The sequence below is a fragment of the Lemur catta genome, chromosome 7, assembly GCF_020740605.2.
Source record: "Lemur catta isolate mLemCat1 chromosome 7, mLemCat1.pri, whole genome shotgun sequence".
NCBI classification, from domain to species: Eukaryota; Metazoa; Chordata; class Mammalia; order Primates; family Lemuridae; genus Lemur; species Lemur catta.
The window spans coordinates 78,502,133-78,516,873 of record NC_059134.1 but is presented as its reverse complement, the minus strand read 5'-3'; the positions used below and the strand labels follow the sequence as shown (position 1 = coordinate 78,516,873).

The 14,741-nt window shown below is 36.7% G+C and overlaps 1 protein-coding gene across 2 annotated transcripts in view; it reads right to left on the bottom strand.

Moving 5' to 3' along the window:
* Window positions 1–3,827: 3,827 nt before the first annotated feature.
* BBOX1 (gamma-butyrobetaine hydroxylase 1) overlaps window positions 3,828–14,741 on the bottom strand; it is a 58,036-nt gene continuing 47,122 nt past the window's right edge. For both annotated transcript variants that reach the window (XM_045557698.1, XM_045557697.1), the window contains exons 6-8: window positions 11,478–11,674; window positions 5,720–5,886; window positions 3,828–4,338 (exon numbers count right to left, since the gene is read on the bottom strand). In XM_045557698.1, coding sequence (XP_045413654.1) covers window positions 4,178–4,338; window positions 5,720–5,886; window positions 11,478–11,674 — 525 coding nt within the window. In that variant the 3' untranslated portion in view covers window positions 3,828–4,177. The remainder of the gene's footprint in view (window positions 4,339–5,719; window positions 5,887–11,477; window positions 11,675–14,741) is intronic.

Genomic DNA, 14,741 nt, shown 5'->3' with positions numbered 1-14,741 from the left:
CAAGATGATATTTAGCATGAGAGAATAGTTTTGTTTATAAAATATCTCTTACTTCATAGTTTAAATTCCTGAAAAGAAATTACCCTCAGCATCACTCAGTTTTTCTATAGAATTCCTTATTTTGCTTAAATTCTCTCTAAAAATATTCATGTGCTCACCTTTTAACAGTTAGGTAGGGGGAGAGATAGAAACCAATGAAGATACTTTGTGACATATCATTCTGGTGACCTGCAGAGTTATTTCAATTAACTAGCCAAGCAGCTAACATTCTCCAAGTCAATTCAGAGAAATCTAGCAGAGAGTAAGAATCCATGTTGCCAAATAGGGGTAAATTCTAATCCAAGTTACATCAGGTCTATTATCAGTTTGGGGTGAAGTCAAATCTTAAGATGGTTATATCCAGGAAACCTAATCATCTTCAGTCAGCACTAGCTGCTGTAGCCCATAATATGTCATGTTCTATATAACACTTCAGAAATTGTTGCAACTGCATCCAATCCTTCTGTCTCTCCTTTCCAGAGCAGAAATAATATTTGCAACAGAGAAGAAATAGCCAGGCTATAGGGTGGTGGCTTGAAATGCTGTCTTCTAGAGACAAAATATGGTATGTAAGAGGTTTATCTGATTTTGAATATAAGCCCCTACTGATTTTCTGAGTATAACTGATTCCATAAGCTAAGCCAATATCATTTGCTTATCATCAAACCCTTAGGGTTGTGACTTTGGTCACATCATTAAATGTCTCCAGGAAGACAAATGATTTCAACTACCATCTATACACTTTCCAAAAGTAGATCTCTAATCCAGATCTCTGTCCTGTGATCTACGTGTATGTATATCCAACTGCCAAATGGATTAGCTCAGTGGCAGCTCAAGCTCAGATTATTCAAAACTGAATTCATTTTCTGCTGAACAGTCTTGATTCTGCTATTGTGGCTTCTTTTCCTGTGCATAACCCATTTTTCTCAACTAGAAACCCGTGAGACAACCTAGACATCTTTCTCATTCTTTATATGCAGTGGGTCAAGTCCTCTAGATTTAGCCTTCTAAGTATCTCTTCATTCCATTTCCCAGTGTTCTTACTTAATCCTTCCTAATTTTTCATCTGGCTTCCTACAGTAACCTCATAACTAGATTTATGGCCTTTAGTCTTGCCCATTTATAATTCCCTCCACAGTGAAGCCAGATGGATCTTTAAAAATGAATGTCTAATCAAGGCACTTTAATGCTTAAAAACCTTTAAAAGGCTCCTCATTGCTTGCAAGATAAAATACTGACTCTTTTATGCAACATGCATTTAGACATTTCATGACTTGGCCCCTGTCTCTGTTTCCAGCCTCACATATCTGTTTTCACCCCAACCACCAACCACCCTCTCCCTCTACAACTTTTGTTATTATAACTAATAATATTTAATGTCTATTGAGTGCTTACCCTGATCCTGGAGCTATGCTAAATGTTTTATATCAATATTTTCCAAACTTCACTGATGATGTATATCACCTGGGATCCTTGCTAAAAATATAATTCCTGGTCCTCGTCCCAGATCCATTGAATCATAATCTTCAGGGAATGGTCTGGGAAGCTGTATTTTTTTTTTTTAAAAGGCACCATGGGTGTGACTTATTGTCTGAGAAATTTGGGAAAACACTGTTTCACATGAACTTTAATTTAATCCTCATAAAAATTTAATGGGAGAAGAACTGTTATTAGTCTTATTTATAGATAAAAAAGGAGGCTTAAGAAGAAAAGTTCTTTGTCCAAAGACACATGGTTAACTGATTTTTATTATTTTGGTTTGAACCTAGGCATCCAACTCCAGAATTTACACCACTGCTGTGATCTTGATCTTCTACTGTCACTTGAAAGTTAACACATGCCCTGTTTTCACTCTCAATTCTCTGTGGTGCTTCTGCCTTTAAGTTGGAGTCAGTTCCCCATCTTTGCCTGGAAAACTACTATTAACTCTCATAATTCAACCCAGAGTGAAGCTTTCCTTAGCCTCCCCGGTTTGGCTTCATTGCCTTCCTGCAAACCACTCTGTTAACATGGCACATCATCATCTTTATCTTTATTTGCTTCCCCAGCAGACTGTAAGAAGGCACACTTCAAGTCCTTCTGTATCCTTAGTCTAGCAGAATGCCTGATATATACCAGATGTGTGATAAATATCTGCCAAATGAACAAAAACGTAAGAAGTCACTTTAGCTGGATAAGTGGCATGGGTTTAGATGCTATGAATGGATGGATCAAGGGTCACTCCAGCAAATTATTTGTTTTTAAGTGTTGAATGTTGCCTCTTTGAACCAGGCCATTGAACTCACCTGTTTTTATTCTAGGAGCATTTTAGGAGAGATGAGATTTAGAATTCAAGCCATTCCCTTTGCAGTTCAAAGGCGTCAAACATGTGTGATATACTACAGTAGCCCAAGTCAAAGCCAGCTGATAGGGAAGGAGGATGAAGGCCCCAGAAAGGAATTGTTACAAGGGAAGGGGCATCAGGGCTGGTGATGTGGACTTGATACCAAAGTTCAGGGTGTCAAGGGGTGTGCCCACATGGGCTAAAGGTGCTCTTGATCCAGACTTCCAGTGCCCTGGGCACAATTTGTGGGTATGTAGCAAAAGTTAAAACATGGGTGGAAGTGGTGTTTTCACTTGGTCTTGAGGCAGCAGGTAGAGCTCTACAGTGGTGGCAGTGATTAGGGCTTTTAGAACAAGATGTTTGGTTAGGTCCAAAAATCTTTTGAGTGGTGAGGAGCCTGCAGCCTTCTGATTTTGAGATTGTTCTTTTTTAAGCACCAAAGGAGGCAAGAAAAGCTTCATCTTTCTCTGTTGCACCTCTTTTAATGAAAGGATTTGTTCCGTAAAATTTGGATTCAGTCAAAAGGCCACACTCAAGGATCCAGAAGGCCATATGTCGCCCTAAGCTGCGGGTTCCCACCCTACTGGACTCGACAGGAGTGAGACTTCTATGGCTGGCAGTGACACTTGCGTTTCACTGCTGGGGCAAGGCAGTGGCTATGAAGGAAGCCGAGACCAGTAGGTGAGGCTGTCCAGAGATTAGCAGACATCCTGTTCATTCAAGAGTAGCGTATGGCCGGGCGCGGTGGCTCACGCCTGTAATCCTAGCTCTGGGAGGCCGAGGCGGGTGGATCGCTCGAGGTCAGGAGTTCGAGACCAGCCTGAGCAAGAGTGAGACCCCGTCTCTACTAAAAATAGAAAGAAATTATCTGGCCAACTAAAAAATATATATACAAAAAAAATTAGCCGGGCATGGTGGCTCATGCCTGTAGTCCCAGCTACTAGGGAGGCTGAGGCAGTAGGATCGCTTAAGCCCAGGAGTTTGAGGTTGCTGTGAGCTAGGCTGATGCCACGGCACTCACTCTAGCCCGGGCAACAAAGTGACACTCTGTCTCAAAAAAAAAAAAAAAAAAAAAAAAAAAAAAAAAAAAAAAAAAAAAAAAAGAGTAGCGTATGCATCTTGGTTTTTCCTTTCCCATTCCCAGTTGTTAGTTGGAGGCAAGGAATGAGGAGAACTGATTCACAGACAGGTGTAAGCAATTCTGGCAGCTCTTGAGAGTATTTATTTGGAGGAAGAGAAAATTAGTGAAACCAGATTTTCTCATAATTTGGCATGCTTTGGTTTTGTTGTCATAATTTAGGTATTAAAAGGAAATGTTGAGATCACCAAGTTGGTGAGGTCTGGAAACTTGGGTAATCAAATTTTATAATAAAAGTGAATAAAACAGATCTTTGAAAATATGAAGCTTTTCCCAAGCAGGCTAAAGATGGTCCTATGAAATCATGAAAAATGAGACTCTGTAGGCAACAGGGCAGAAGCATGTTTTATTTGAAACAAAAGCTTTATGTAAAGAAAGGTTTTATTTGATGCAAAAACTATTTGTAGGCATTCTGGAGACACTCATATGGGCAAAAGAAATTAGAGCATGCATGCCACAGAACAGAAGGAAGGCTTTATTTGGAACAGAGTGCACACTGCTAACACATCTAAAAAGTTGACATTGTATATGATTACAAAGAAAAAAGTACTTAGAGAGGTTACATGTTCAATGTTAAAGAAATTATATGTAAATGACATAGATGCTGGTCTGTAAATAACTGCCACATCTTACAAAATACACTCATTGGAATCTTACTAAAATGATAGACGGGATTCTCAGTTTCCATTCTCAACACTCTGCCTTAAGATACGAAGCCTTGACATTACCACATCCCAGTCAGCGTAAGCTCCTTCTAGATGGCGGGATATCTCAGTTCCTGCTTCGTAGCTCTGTCGGCCGTGAAGTACGCGCCAGTTATCAAAAGTAATCACATCCCCTAAATAAAAGGTTTTTTTCAATATGAATAATCATGTGTTTAAATGACTTGCAGAGCTAGAAAATTTAATAGGCGAAATACTACTGCTACTTGGTTCACATTAAGAATTGCTTATTTCTTTGCATAAAACTGCATATTCACTTTTCTACACAAATCAGGACACTGGATGCAAATTGCTTTAGGCTGTAAGCTACATTGCCAGATAGACTCCTGTAGACGGTTTAAACATATGTACCCCTGTAATATTCTGAAATAATAAATAAATAATTTATAGTGATGCCCCCCACTTTCAAAAAAAATCATTCTTATTGAAAATATTATCTATGTGTAAAACTTTTGAATTATTTTTACTGATTGATACTTATCTTTTAATTAGAAATGTTTCTTCCCAGTTTAAAAGCTTCAAATAATAAAAGGGACAGTAACATTCTTGGTTTGTCTTCTATGTTCCTAGTATTTTATGTATATTATTTCTAAGCCTCATAAGAATCTTGAAAAGAATGTATTATTTCATCTTTTCATACATGAAATAAACCAAGACTTTGAGAAGTTAAGTGATTTGCTCAAAGCTAGTGCCATTAAATGGTTTGAGCTTGGATTTCAACTGCTGCTTTTTAATATTTTTTTCTATAATATTTTCATTTTACATGTTGCCACTCTTAAAAATCAACCTGCTGTGACCACATGGCAGTGGATTCATGCAGATTCCTATTTTACCTTATTATTCCAAAGATCAATCAAAAAATAATTACAAGTGACAAGGATGTTCCATGTGGCCAAATCAACAGCAGGGAGAAATTGTGCTTTTTCCGACAGATACCAAAACCCTCAAGTTTAATGGCACTTTGCTGAGTAGAGATGGTCCAGAGAAAAAAAGTAATCCTTTTTACTCACATATTTCAAGTAACTGGAATACTTCAAGAATTACTTTATTTCTGGTAGTACTATCTTTGCTAATAAGCCTAAAGAATAAACATTACTCATGCACTTTCCAGTGAGAATCATGAGGATATTCTCTACCAGGATAGAATTAAATACAAGCCTCAATTTGTATTGATAGACTATCAGGATAGAAACATAAAACATCAGTGTTAATATGACACACGAGATTTCATTTGGCCTATGGACTGTCTTTCAAGTATTTATTCTTTAGGTTGGAAACCCTAAATTTTGGAGTGCTTAAGATTATCGAGTAGCTTGTAAGAATCAACATAGCATAGGTGAGTTCCAGCAGTCTGCTATTTAAGTAAGTCTGTGGCTCACCAAGATCCTGTTGTAAGTGTTCCATGTGCCCTACTTGAGAAAAACTGCACTGGATTCTAGATGGTTAAGGTGGAAGAAATCCATGCTTTCAGTTATTTTAGAAAATGTATTCACTGACCTGGATTCATCTTGAAGGTAAACTTGAATTCTTTGCTATTCATGAGGCCAACAAACTCCTTCAGAGCAGCATAAAAAGGCTGAACTCTTTCAACAGGTACATCAAATATCGTGTCCCTAGTTGCATTATTGAAATTGATGCGAACCGCTTGGCCTTTATCATCCAGTCTGTGTGTTTTAAGAGAAAAAGTTAATATTAATATATAATTCCCAAAGTACCTGTTCACATTTGTAAGGGTCAATTCCTCTTGGAAGATATTTTTGAAACACTGTATTAAAGAATCCAAACATGTATACAGAAGATCTTAATGTTATCTGTGGTACAATGTATTCCTTTGTTTTTTCATTTATTCATTTAGCAAGTGTTTTTTATAAATCTTACTACCTAAGTTTCCAGGAGGATTCAACTTAAAATAAATGTTACGGAGAGATTCAAGTTAAAATTTTTGTTATGCTTAGTGATATTTATTCATTCTTTGTTCTTTAAAACAGGTTTTATATATTAAAATCCTTTTATGTTATAAGTTTATAGGTCAGTTGCTTTATGTGTTTCATCTATTGGGGTGCTAAGTATGGTTTTCCTGGGAGTATGTGATGGGCAGAAAGTTTGAAATACATGGTTCTAATTCAATTTTTATTTATAGATGGGCAAACTAAAGCACAGAAAAAATAAGAGACTATCCTTCAGGTACATTCTTTCTGCCCATCTACCTATACTACCTGTCTTGGTATATAGGCTTCTAGAAGACTGGTACTGTATCTCATTCCACATTGTATTCCCAGCATGCAACATAAAGCCTGGACATAACAGGAAGTTAATAAATATTTGTTGCATATGCAACTCTATGTAGTTTTCAGTATCTTGGGAGAATACCAAGGTCTTTTTAGTACCATGGGAGATCTTAATGTGTTCTCTGTACCTTTATTTAGAATATAGATTATGATCATGACAATGTAAAGTAATACAGCTTTTAATGTAAGAAAAGATAGCATAATTTCTTGGATTTGAGCTATGCTGTTTATAATTAGTGAGATATAGACATAACCCAGATATAGAGGCAAAAGGAGGAGAATTTTTTTTTTTTTTAGCTTACTAGGAAGGTGGGCTTTTAGCTAGTCCTAAAGTGTCAACCAATTTTATCTTTTCTTTAGGTGGAAACAGGAGGGATAGATGTAAACTGAAAGTGATCAAGGATGGTGGCAAAATGCCTAGGATTACTCCCAATAGTAGTGTCCCTGGAGGGTGAGCCCAGGAGGTGGTTGTGAAAGCCAGCAACTGACGAGGGCCCAGGCCTGGTGGGTCAGACCAACCTCATTGTCACATGTGCCTGGGCTTGGTGATTCTGGCTTGGGATCTGGGTCACACTTAGCTGACCAGCCACACAGAGCGAACACTGTCAACAAATGGAGGTACAGTTGACTGTAGTATACAAATTGTGACTATCAGGGACCCTGTGCATCATGCCTCAGATGAATGTTAGATTCTCTGAGCCAATGGCAACTGTCATGGTAAACTCCACAGTTGGTGATTAGCACCAATCCTTTGTTCACTGGTGGTTTTCAACTACCTATTGAACCCACACTGGGAAAGAAAGTAAAAGGAAGGAACAGATTTTCAAAAAGGCTCTTAGAGTTTGGAAACATGAATTTACATATATTGATAACAATACAAATATGACTCAATAGGTAACGAAGCACCCCCTCCCCCACACACATACACACTTCCACATAAATAAAGGCTACTCTGGGCCTGCAGGGTGTGGCTTTATGAACAAATAATCAAGGAAAAAGTAAGTCAGTAGAAAAGCCTATGAACCTCCAGAATGTAGGAGCATAAAGGAGAGTGTATGACCTTTCAACTGTCCCTTTAGGGTTCATGCTGCTGGTTTCAGACCACCTTCACAGTGTCTGAGGCCTTTTGCCTTTTAATGTTATCTTTAAGATTCTAGTCCTACCACTCCTGACCCACTTTCCCTCTTTTCTCCTTGTTATATATTCTGTACAAGTAACATCACTCTCTGTGTCATCTGCCATGTTATTGACAGGATGTCATGACATTGGAGCTTCTGGGGGGTCTGCCATGCCACCTGCCCTCATGATCTGTTCCCCTCCCCACAAATCCCATAGTTACTTTATTTGAACGGTCATGCTAGTTATGAGCTGACCATTCTAGAGTCCATGTGTATATCCTCATAGATCAGTGAAAGGAACTTTGTGATGAAGAAATAAAATGAAAATCAGAATTAGGTGCTAATGGTACACTAGATTAAGCTTTCATTTTTGTGAGTTCACCTATATAGAAAAACAATCAACTTTTTTTGTGTGTAACGTAGTTCCTGCTTCCTTTCACCTGGTGTTTATTCTCCATCTGAGAAGACAAGACACAAATTCATCATTTAACATTCTCAGCAAAGAAATGAGGGAAAATGGAAAAAAAGTTGGCTTAAAAGTCTAGAGGGGACATTATTCTTAAAATTGAAGAACGTTAGAGGAGGTGAGTGGCTGGTACCCTGAAAATCAACCTAAAATGTAAAATTGAGTAGTAGTAAGCAGGAAATTCTATGCCTAACAGAATGAAAGGAAGGGTCTAATGTAAGGTTGCATGCTGAGGAAGGGTAAAAAGCCACAAAAAATGAGAGTAACTGGCTGTGTATTAGCTGTACATAAAGGACAGATATTTAAATGTAAACCAACCATATGGTGACGGTGAACCAGCAAAAGCAAAGTGTTATCAGTGATTGCTGACAAAAGAACTCAATGAAAGGATTATAGAGTCATCTCCTATAAACAGAGTTAGTGCTGTAAACACTCCTCATTAGTTACAATATTACATCTCATTGATAGATGCAATGCTTTATGCAACTTCTTGCGTTTGTTATGGGAACGTAACTAACAGTGTTGTCTACCATGTCATATTTTACGAGAATCTGCAGGAAAAGTCTATTTCAGACATATGAAGCATCTTGAATCTTACAACTGATTATGTTCTCTCTTTGCTTTGCTTTGGTTTCTAGAAACACAGAGCTGAAATAGAAATCTATCACTAGTAAACATGTTGGACTTTATGCAAATTATAGCTAGCTAAAATTTGTTTTGCATTTTCTTAGCTAGGCACTAGAGTAGGAGCTTCCATATTAACTCTATAATTACTACTTCAAAGGTATGTGGTAAGTATTCATTTTTTTGTTTTTGTTTTTTAACTGAAAAAGATACTGTGGATTAAGCAAGAGTAGATTACCAGATGAGAGATTATCAATTGGCCAGTAAAAGACTTGGATTCACATGATTGAATTTGTAGTAAATAGGATTGCTTAATTCCCACCATCATTATTTTTGCCCCAGTTTCTTTATTGGCCTTTTTTTTTTATTGCACTGAATTATAATGAATTCAGTCAGCAGCCTAAAATATGTTTTTGTACTAGACAGGACATAAAAATTTAACCACAAGGAAAATTAAATTAACCCAAACACTCAGTGGAGGGAGGCCCTCTCTTAACCAAAAACCCTCTCTGTTTCATCTCCTGTTGTTAGAAATATGTTTCCATGTAGATTCGTGTTAGCCACTTCATATTCTCTAGGGGTATTCCAGAGACTGCAAATGGCCAAATTCTGGAATTTTACTACAAAATTTTCAGAGTCAAGTCATGATTCAGATGGTAGATATTCAGTTAATCTCAATTGATAGGTGAATTTTTGCCTCTGTTCTCTAGTCTTGCAGAATTTATAATCCTGTTGTATATCAACAAAATTTTTATTTGCCATGGATTTTTAAGGTAATGTTTGACTAGTTAAGACTATGATGTCATTATATAACTAGGAATCTTGAGTTATTTCTTCTCTATTCTACTTTGATGACTGAGAGCTCAGGAAATGCCTCAGGTTTTCCTGAACTGGAATTGATTCTTGATGTCAATTTTTCTCTCAGACCCCTCATCCAATCTGTAAGGAAAATAATCTGTGTCTACCTGCAAAATGTAGCCAAAACTGAACCTTTTCCACATTGCCACTACTATCACTTGGACCACTCATGTTCAAGGCACCATGATTGCCATCCTAGAGTCCTGCAGTAGCTTCCTAACTGGTCTTCCTGCCACTGTTTTTGCTTTTATGCTATATTCAACACAGCAGTCAGGGTGATCCACTTAATATATAATTAAATTTATGTAAATATAAATGTCTTTGGTCAAAATCTTGCAACAGCTCCCTATTTCACTCAGAGTAAAGTGTTCTTATAATTGCTAACAAGACCTTATGTAAACTGGTCCCTCTCTGTCCTCTTCCCCCAATGCTCTTCCCCCTCACTCTGCTCCAGCAACACTGGCCTCCTTGCTGTTCCTTGAACACCCCGGACATGTTCTTAGCACCTTCTAAGAATCTTTGCTCTAGAAGCTTCTGGAAAACACTTCTCTACACTTCTCTTCTGGGTAAACTCTCTCACACCTTTAAACTTCTGCTCAAATCTCACTCATTAAAGCTTTCCCTCACCAAGTTCCCATCCTTGCTGAGTCTTTGGCCCTACAGATTCTGATTATCCTGCCCTACTTTTCCTTTTTTTCTTAAGCACTTGACATTTTTTAACATTCATTATAATTTGCTTATTGGTTTAAAAATTTTAATTCTCTCCTCCCGCATTAGAATGTAATCTATATGAAGGAAGAGATCTTTGTTTTGTCCAATTATGTACCCTAAGTACCAAGATGAGTGGCTGGCCTCAATAAATATTTGTTGAATGAATAAATGAAAGCTGTATGTGTCTATCAGAGGGCTGGGTTAGTGTACTGGGGATTTCATTATTTATTAAATGAGTTTATTTTCATACTATTTGCCTATTTCTCTTAAAAGAAGAATATAAACTCAATTTTAAAATTGGAAACACTACCCCCCTCTCATTAACTGGGATCTAATTAAACTATGTCCTAGAAACACAATGGAAGATATTTGTCAAATCAAAGGATAAATCTGTGGCCTCTGTAGGTACTTAGAAAAATCATGATAAAACCATGTTAAATGGAAAAAAAAGAACACAAAATGTTCCATGTAGGGAATATATAGTCTTTCTTGGCTTAGCATCTCTTGGGGAAGACTCCTTGTTTCATTCTCAGTTCATGTGGTTCAGAACAGGCTGGCCATGCTCCAAAGTTGAACATGTGACCCAGACATGACCAATCAGAATTCTTCAACCCCCTGGCCATGGTGATTGCTTCAAGGACAGACTTGGACAGGAATTGGGCAATGACTCATGTAGCTGTGTTGTAGCTATTGGGAAATAAATGCATTCTTTTTGCTATGATTACTGGCTCCAAGGACAATAAAAATTTGGAGCTTTTGCTGATCATATTTAAAATGAAACTAACAGAAGATGACAAAGTTAAGTGGAAACAAGAGATGAATTTTAGATGACATTGTTTAACTCCTGGATCTATCTATTTTGAGTTATGTTTTCTCACTTCTGGCTGAATGGGTTCTGACCAGTATAATCACATTGATTACAACTATGTACAACTTATATTTTAAAAATGAAGTGTACATGAAGTCTTAGTTACTTTTTCTCTAATATTAAGAACAGATTTCTTGTAATATGATAAAAATTTTTATGGTGAAAAGATTTTTTTTCCCTTTTACTCTAAATTTGGATTAAATGGTTAAAAAAAATAAATCTCCAGAGTTCATTGAAGCTTTGTGCTGTTTAAACTTTAGGTTAGTAGAGCTTTTGCCATCAATTGTTTTATTGCTATGGGATATTTAGAAATGGTACTTACTCTATAATTTTGTGTTTTGATTGTACAGAGAAATCACAGTAGTCCACTCCTATGTCTGTAAAGTCCACAAAGGTGGAGGACAAAATCTGGAATGCCCGAGGATTTTTTTCCTTGAGTTTTTGGCATACATTAAACCCATCTACAATTTCTGAATCACCTCCTGTGACTGTTTGCTTTATGCAATGCAGAAGTTGAACCTATTAAAAGAAGATCATAAGCATTATTAAATAAATATTTAATTTAATTTAAAATAAATATTAAAACTAAATAATATCAAATAAAATAAATAATATGCATGTGTTCTTTTTTGATATTGTGTTAAAGAAAGATTTAAAAAGCTATGAATGAACCAAAGTCAACAAACATTTTTTATTTGTCTCTCTTGTGTGTCAGCAGAGAAAAGAATTGGGGAGGAAAAAATTGCTTATAATCAATCCTGTGTAGTTCAAACATGATACAGTTGAAGACACAGGCATAACAATGTTCATTAGTAAACAGAAGGCACAGCTCATAAGAGCTGCAGAGAGTGAGCACTCCAGCTGGAGTAAGCAGAGAGGGATTTACAGAGGAGGTGAGATTTAAGCTGGGCAAAGGAAGATGAATAAGATTTGGGAAATGTAGAATGGAATGGGAGGTGACAGTGATAATGATGTGCAAAAATGCACGGTTCACTGGGTAACGAAATGTTTGCCTGTAATAGGGGAACATAAATGGGAAGAGTAGATCAGGTTGTAGGAGTAATTTGAGGCCTCATCATGGGCAGTCTTAAGTATCCGATGAAGGATTTTTGAATTTTCTCTTGTGCAAAGAGGGGAATCATTGAAGGCTTTTGAATGTGAAAGTATGTAGTCAGAACTGAGCTGCAGAATATTAGTCCAGTGGTGTTACATAGGATACTTTTTTTTTTTTCTTTTTTTTTTGAGTGGGGAACTGGTCAAAGAATCTTGAGAGTCTAATGTGAATCTCAGATTTATGGGTAAGACGGGAATGCGGTAGGGTAGGACTGTGAGGATGGATAAACCAAAAGGATAGTAAATATTAATTATTTTTACTAAGATTTTTGGGAAAATGTTTAATATTATTTTGAAAAGCAAAATATAGTAAAATTTAAAAAATATTGAGTGGAAGTTTTCATTGCTTTTATTACTCCTTTTGGTTAAGTCAGCATGGGTAGGTGATTTTGAATACCTACATTTAGACCCTAGTTTTCTGCTTGAAGATGCTAATATGGCAAGCACGTGACTTTTGGTCCAGAGGAAGACAATGAACAAAGTAACATCTGTGTTTCATTAAAGATGTGTCCCCTTATCCCTGCCTCATATGATCCAAATTGATCAAACTGAACTCTCAGTAGGTAACTCATTACCTAGATCATTTCATCTGTACTGAAAAAACATTGGCAGCTTCTATTTGCTACAGAAATCTCAAACTTTAATGCAAAAACTCATGAATAATTCAAAATGGAAACTTGAACAATGGTACAAACAGGTGCCACATTTTATTCTTCTACTAGAATCCAGACATTTTAGGAACCATCTGTTATTTAAAAATCTCCTATCAAGTCATTAAGCCTTGAATGTTTCATTTGCTGATGGATACAGCTGCCACTTTGTTGCACTTGTCTCTTATAGCATATCTGCTATGTCTCTATGATGTGCAAGATGCTCTATTAAGTCTTGAGAAATAGAGGAGTACAAGGTTCAGTTCCTGTCTTTAAAGAGTTTGTAAAGTATGACAATGTCTATTTCATTATATAAATTATGGTATTTAGAAATTAGAACTCAGGACTAGTATGGTGTGGTGAAAAACTAGATGAAGGCCTGGGTTCAAGTTTCCCATTAATGAGATACCATCTTATAAAAGTATTTAACCTTGTGCTTCATTTCCTTATCTAACATAAAAAGACACGATCAATCCTGTCTACCTTAAAGGAATTTTAAGAAGAATCAAATGAAGTAATGCAAATAAAAAGGCTTTGAAAAAGCATAAAATGCTATGAAAATGTCAAGCATTATATTAAACTTCAGGAATATTTATGACATCATTTAATCACTTTTCCTTAGGCTTTCAATTTTAACCCAGAAACAAAACTTAAACCCATAAAAGAAGATGATTTAAAAATTCAAACAGAACTTTTCGTTTTCTGATTTCATTCCTCCAGCTCTATTCCATCCAGCATCTTCAATCTTTCTTTGGCAGATGAGCTGAGCTGCTTAGTTTGGCTTTTAACCTCAGGGTTTCAGAAAAATATCTGAGCCACATTTAGAATAAAATCACATTGTATGTCTCCTTTCCCTCTCAAGCCTCCCCCAAAAAGGTGTCTACGGGGGTCATTTTACTATCATCATTTAGTTCAAAGAAATCCTGTGGTGTTTTATAATCAACAAAATAATGTAAAACATGTGAAGTCAAATACTAGATGAGCTTAGCTAATACTGGCAAGAACAACAGGTAAGAACAAGGGCACAGAGAAAACATGTTCTGTCAAGATGATGAAAAAAAGGATTAATTTTGATTTTGGCCCATTTCTCCTCTATTAACTTGAGAATTGCCCAAATTTTCATTTACCTTTGAAGATACAGATTTCTATGTGGATATTTCATTTAGTCCACCTGAGCTCTAAAAATAGGGCCAACTTATCTTTTAAAAGGTAGTTTCCTGACCATTTGTTTTTTAATTTAGAAAACTGATGATTTTGTAAAAAATGTAGAGGAAGAATGTCCATCCAGAAATTCTCCTGGGGATTTGCGGCTCCACACTGAGCATCTCCTTCCTTAACAAGGGATCTGACAGATGGGATGGGGGATGGTTTCCAAAAATAGCCATGGTTACTTTGTTCCTTTTATTCACACCTTGTCTGCTACCTTATCTCTTGAATCTGGGCTAGATTTATGACTTGCTTAGACCATGAAATATTGCAGAAGTGACTAGTCTCTGCTTTGAGAAGTTATGGAACTCTCTGGAAACTCTCCAGTGGCCACATGCATTAAACTTGGGCTAGCCTGATGGAGGACAATAGAACAAGTGGAGCAGAGACAAGCCATCTCAGCTGAAGTCAACTAGTCCCTAGCCAACTTAGCAGCTGACTGCAGATAAAAAGAAATGCCCAGCTGAATGTAGCCCGAATTATAAAAAAATGGGCCAAGTGAATGGCTGTACTATTAGGACATAAAGTTAAAGAGTGGGTTTTTATGCAGCAATAGCTCACTAATATGAATGATGGCCATGTGACTTTGTGGGAAACTCTACATTGTAGTTCACTAA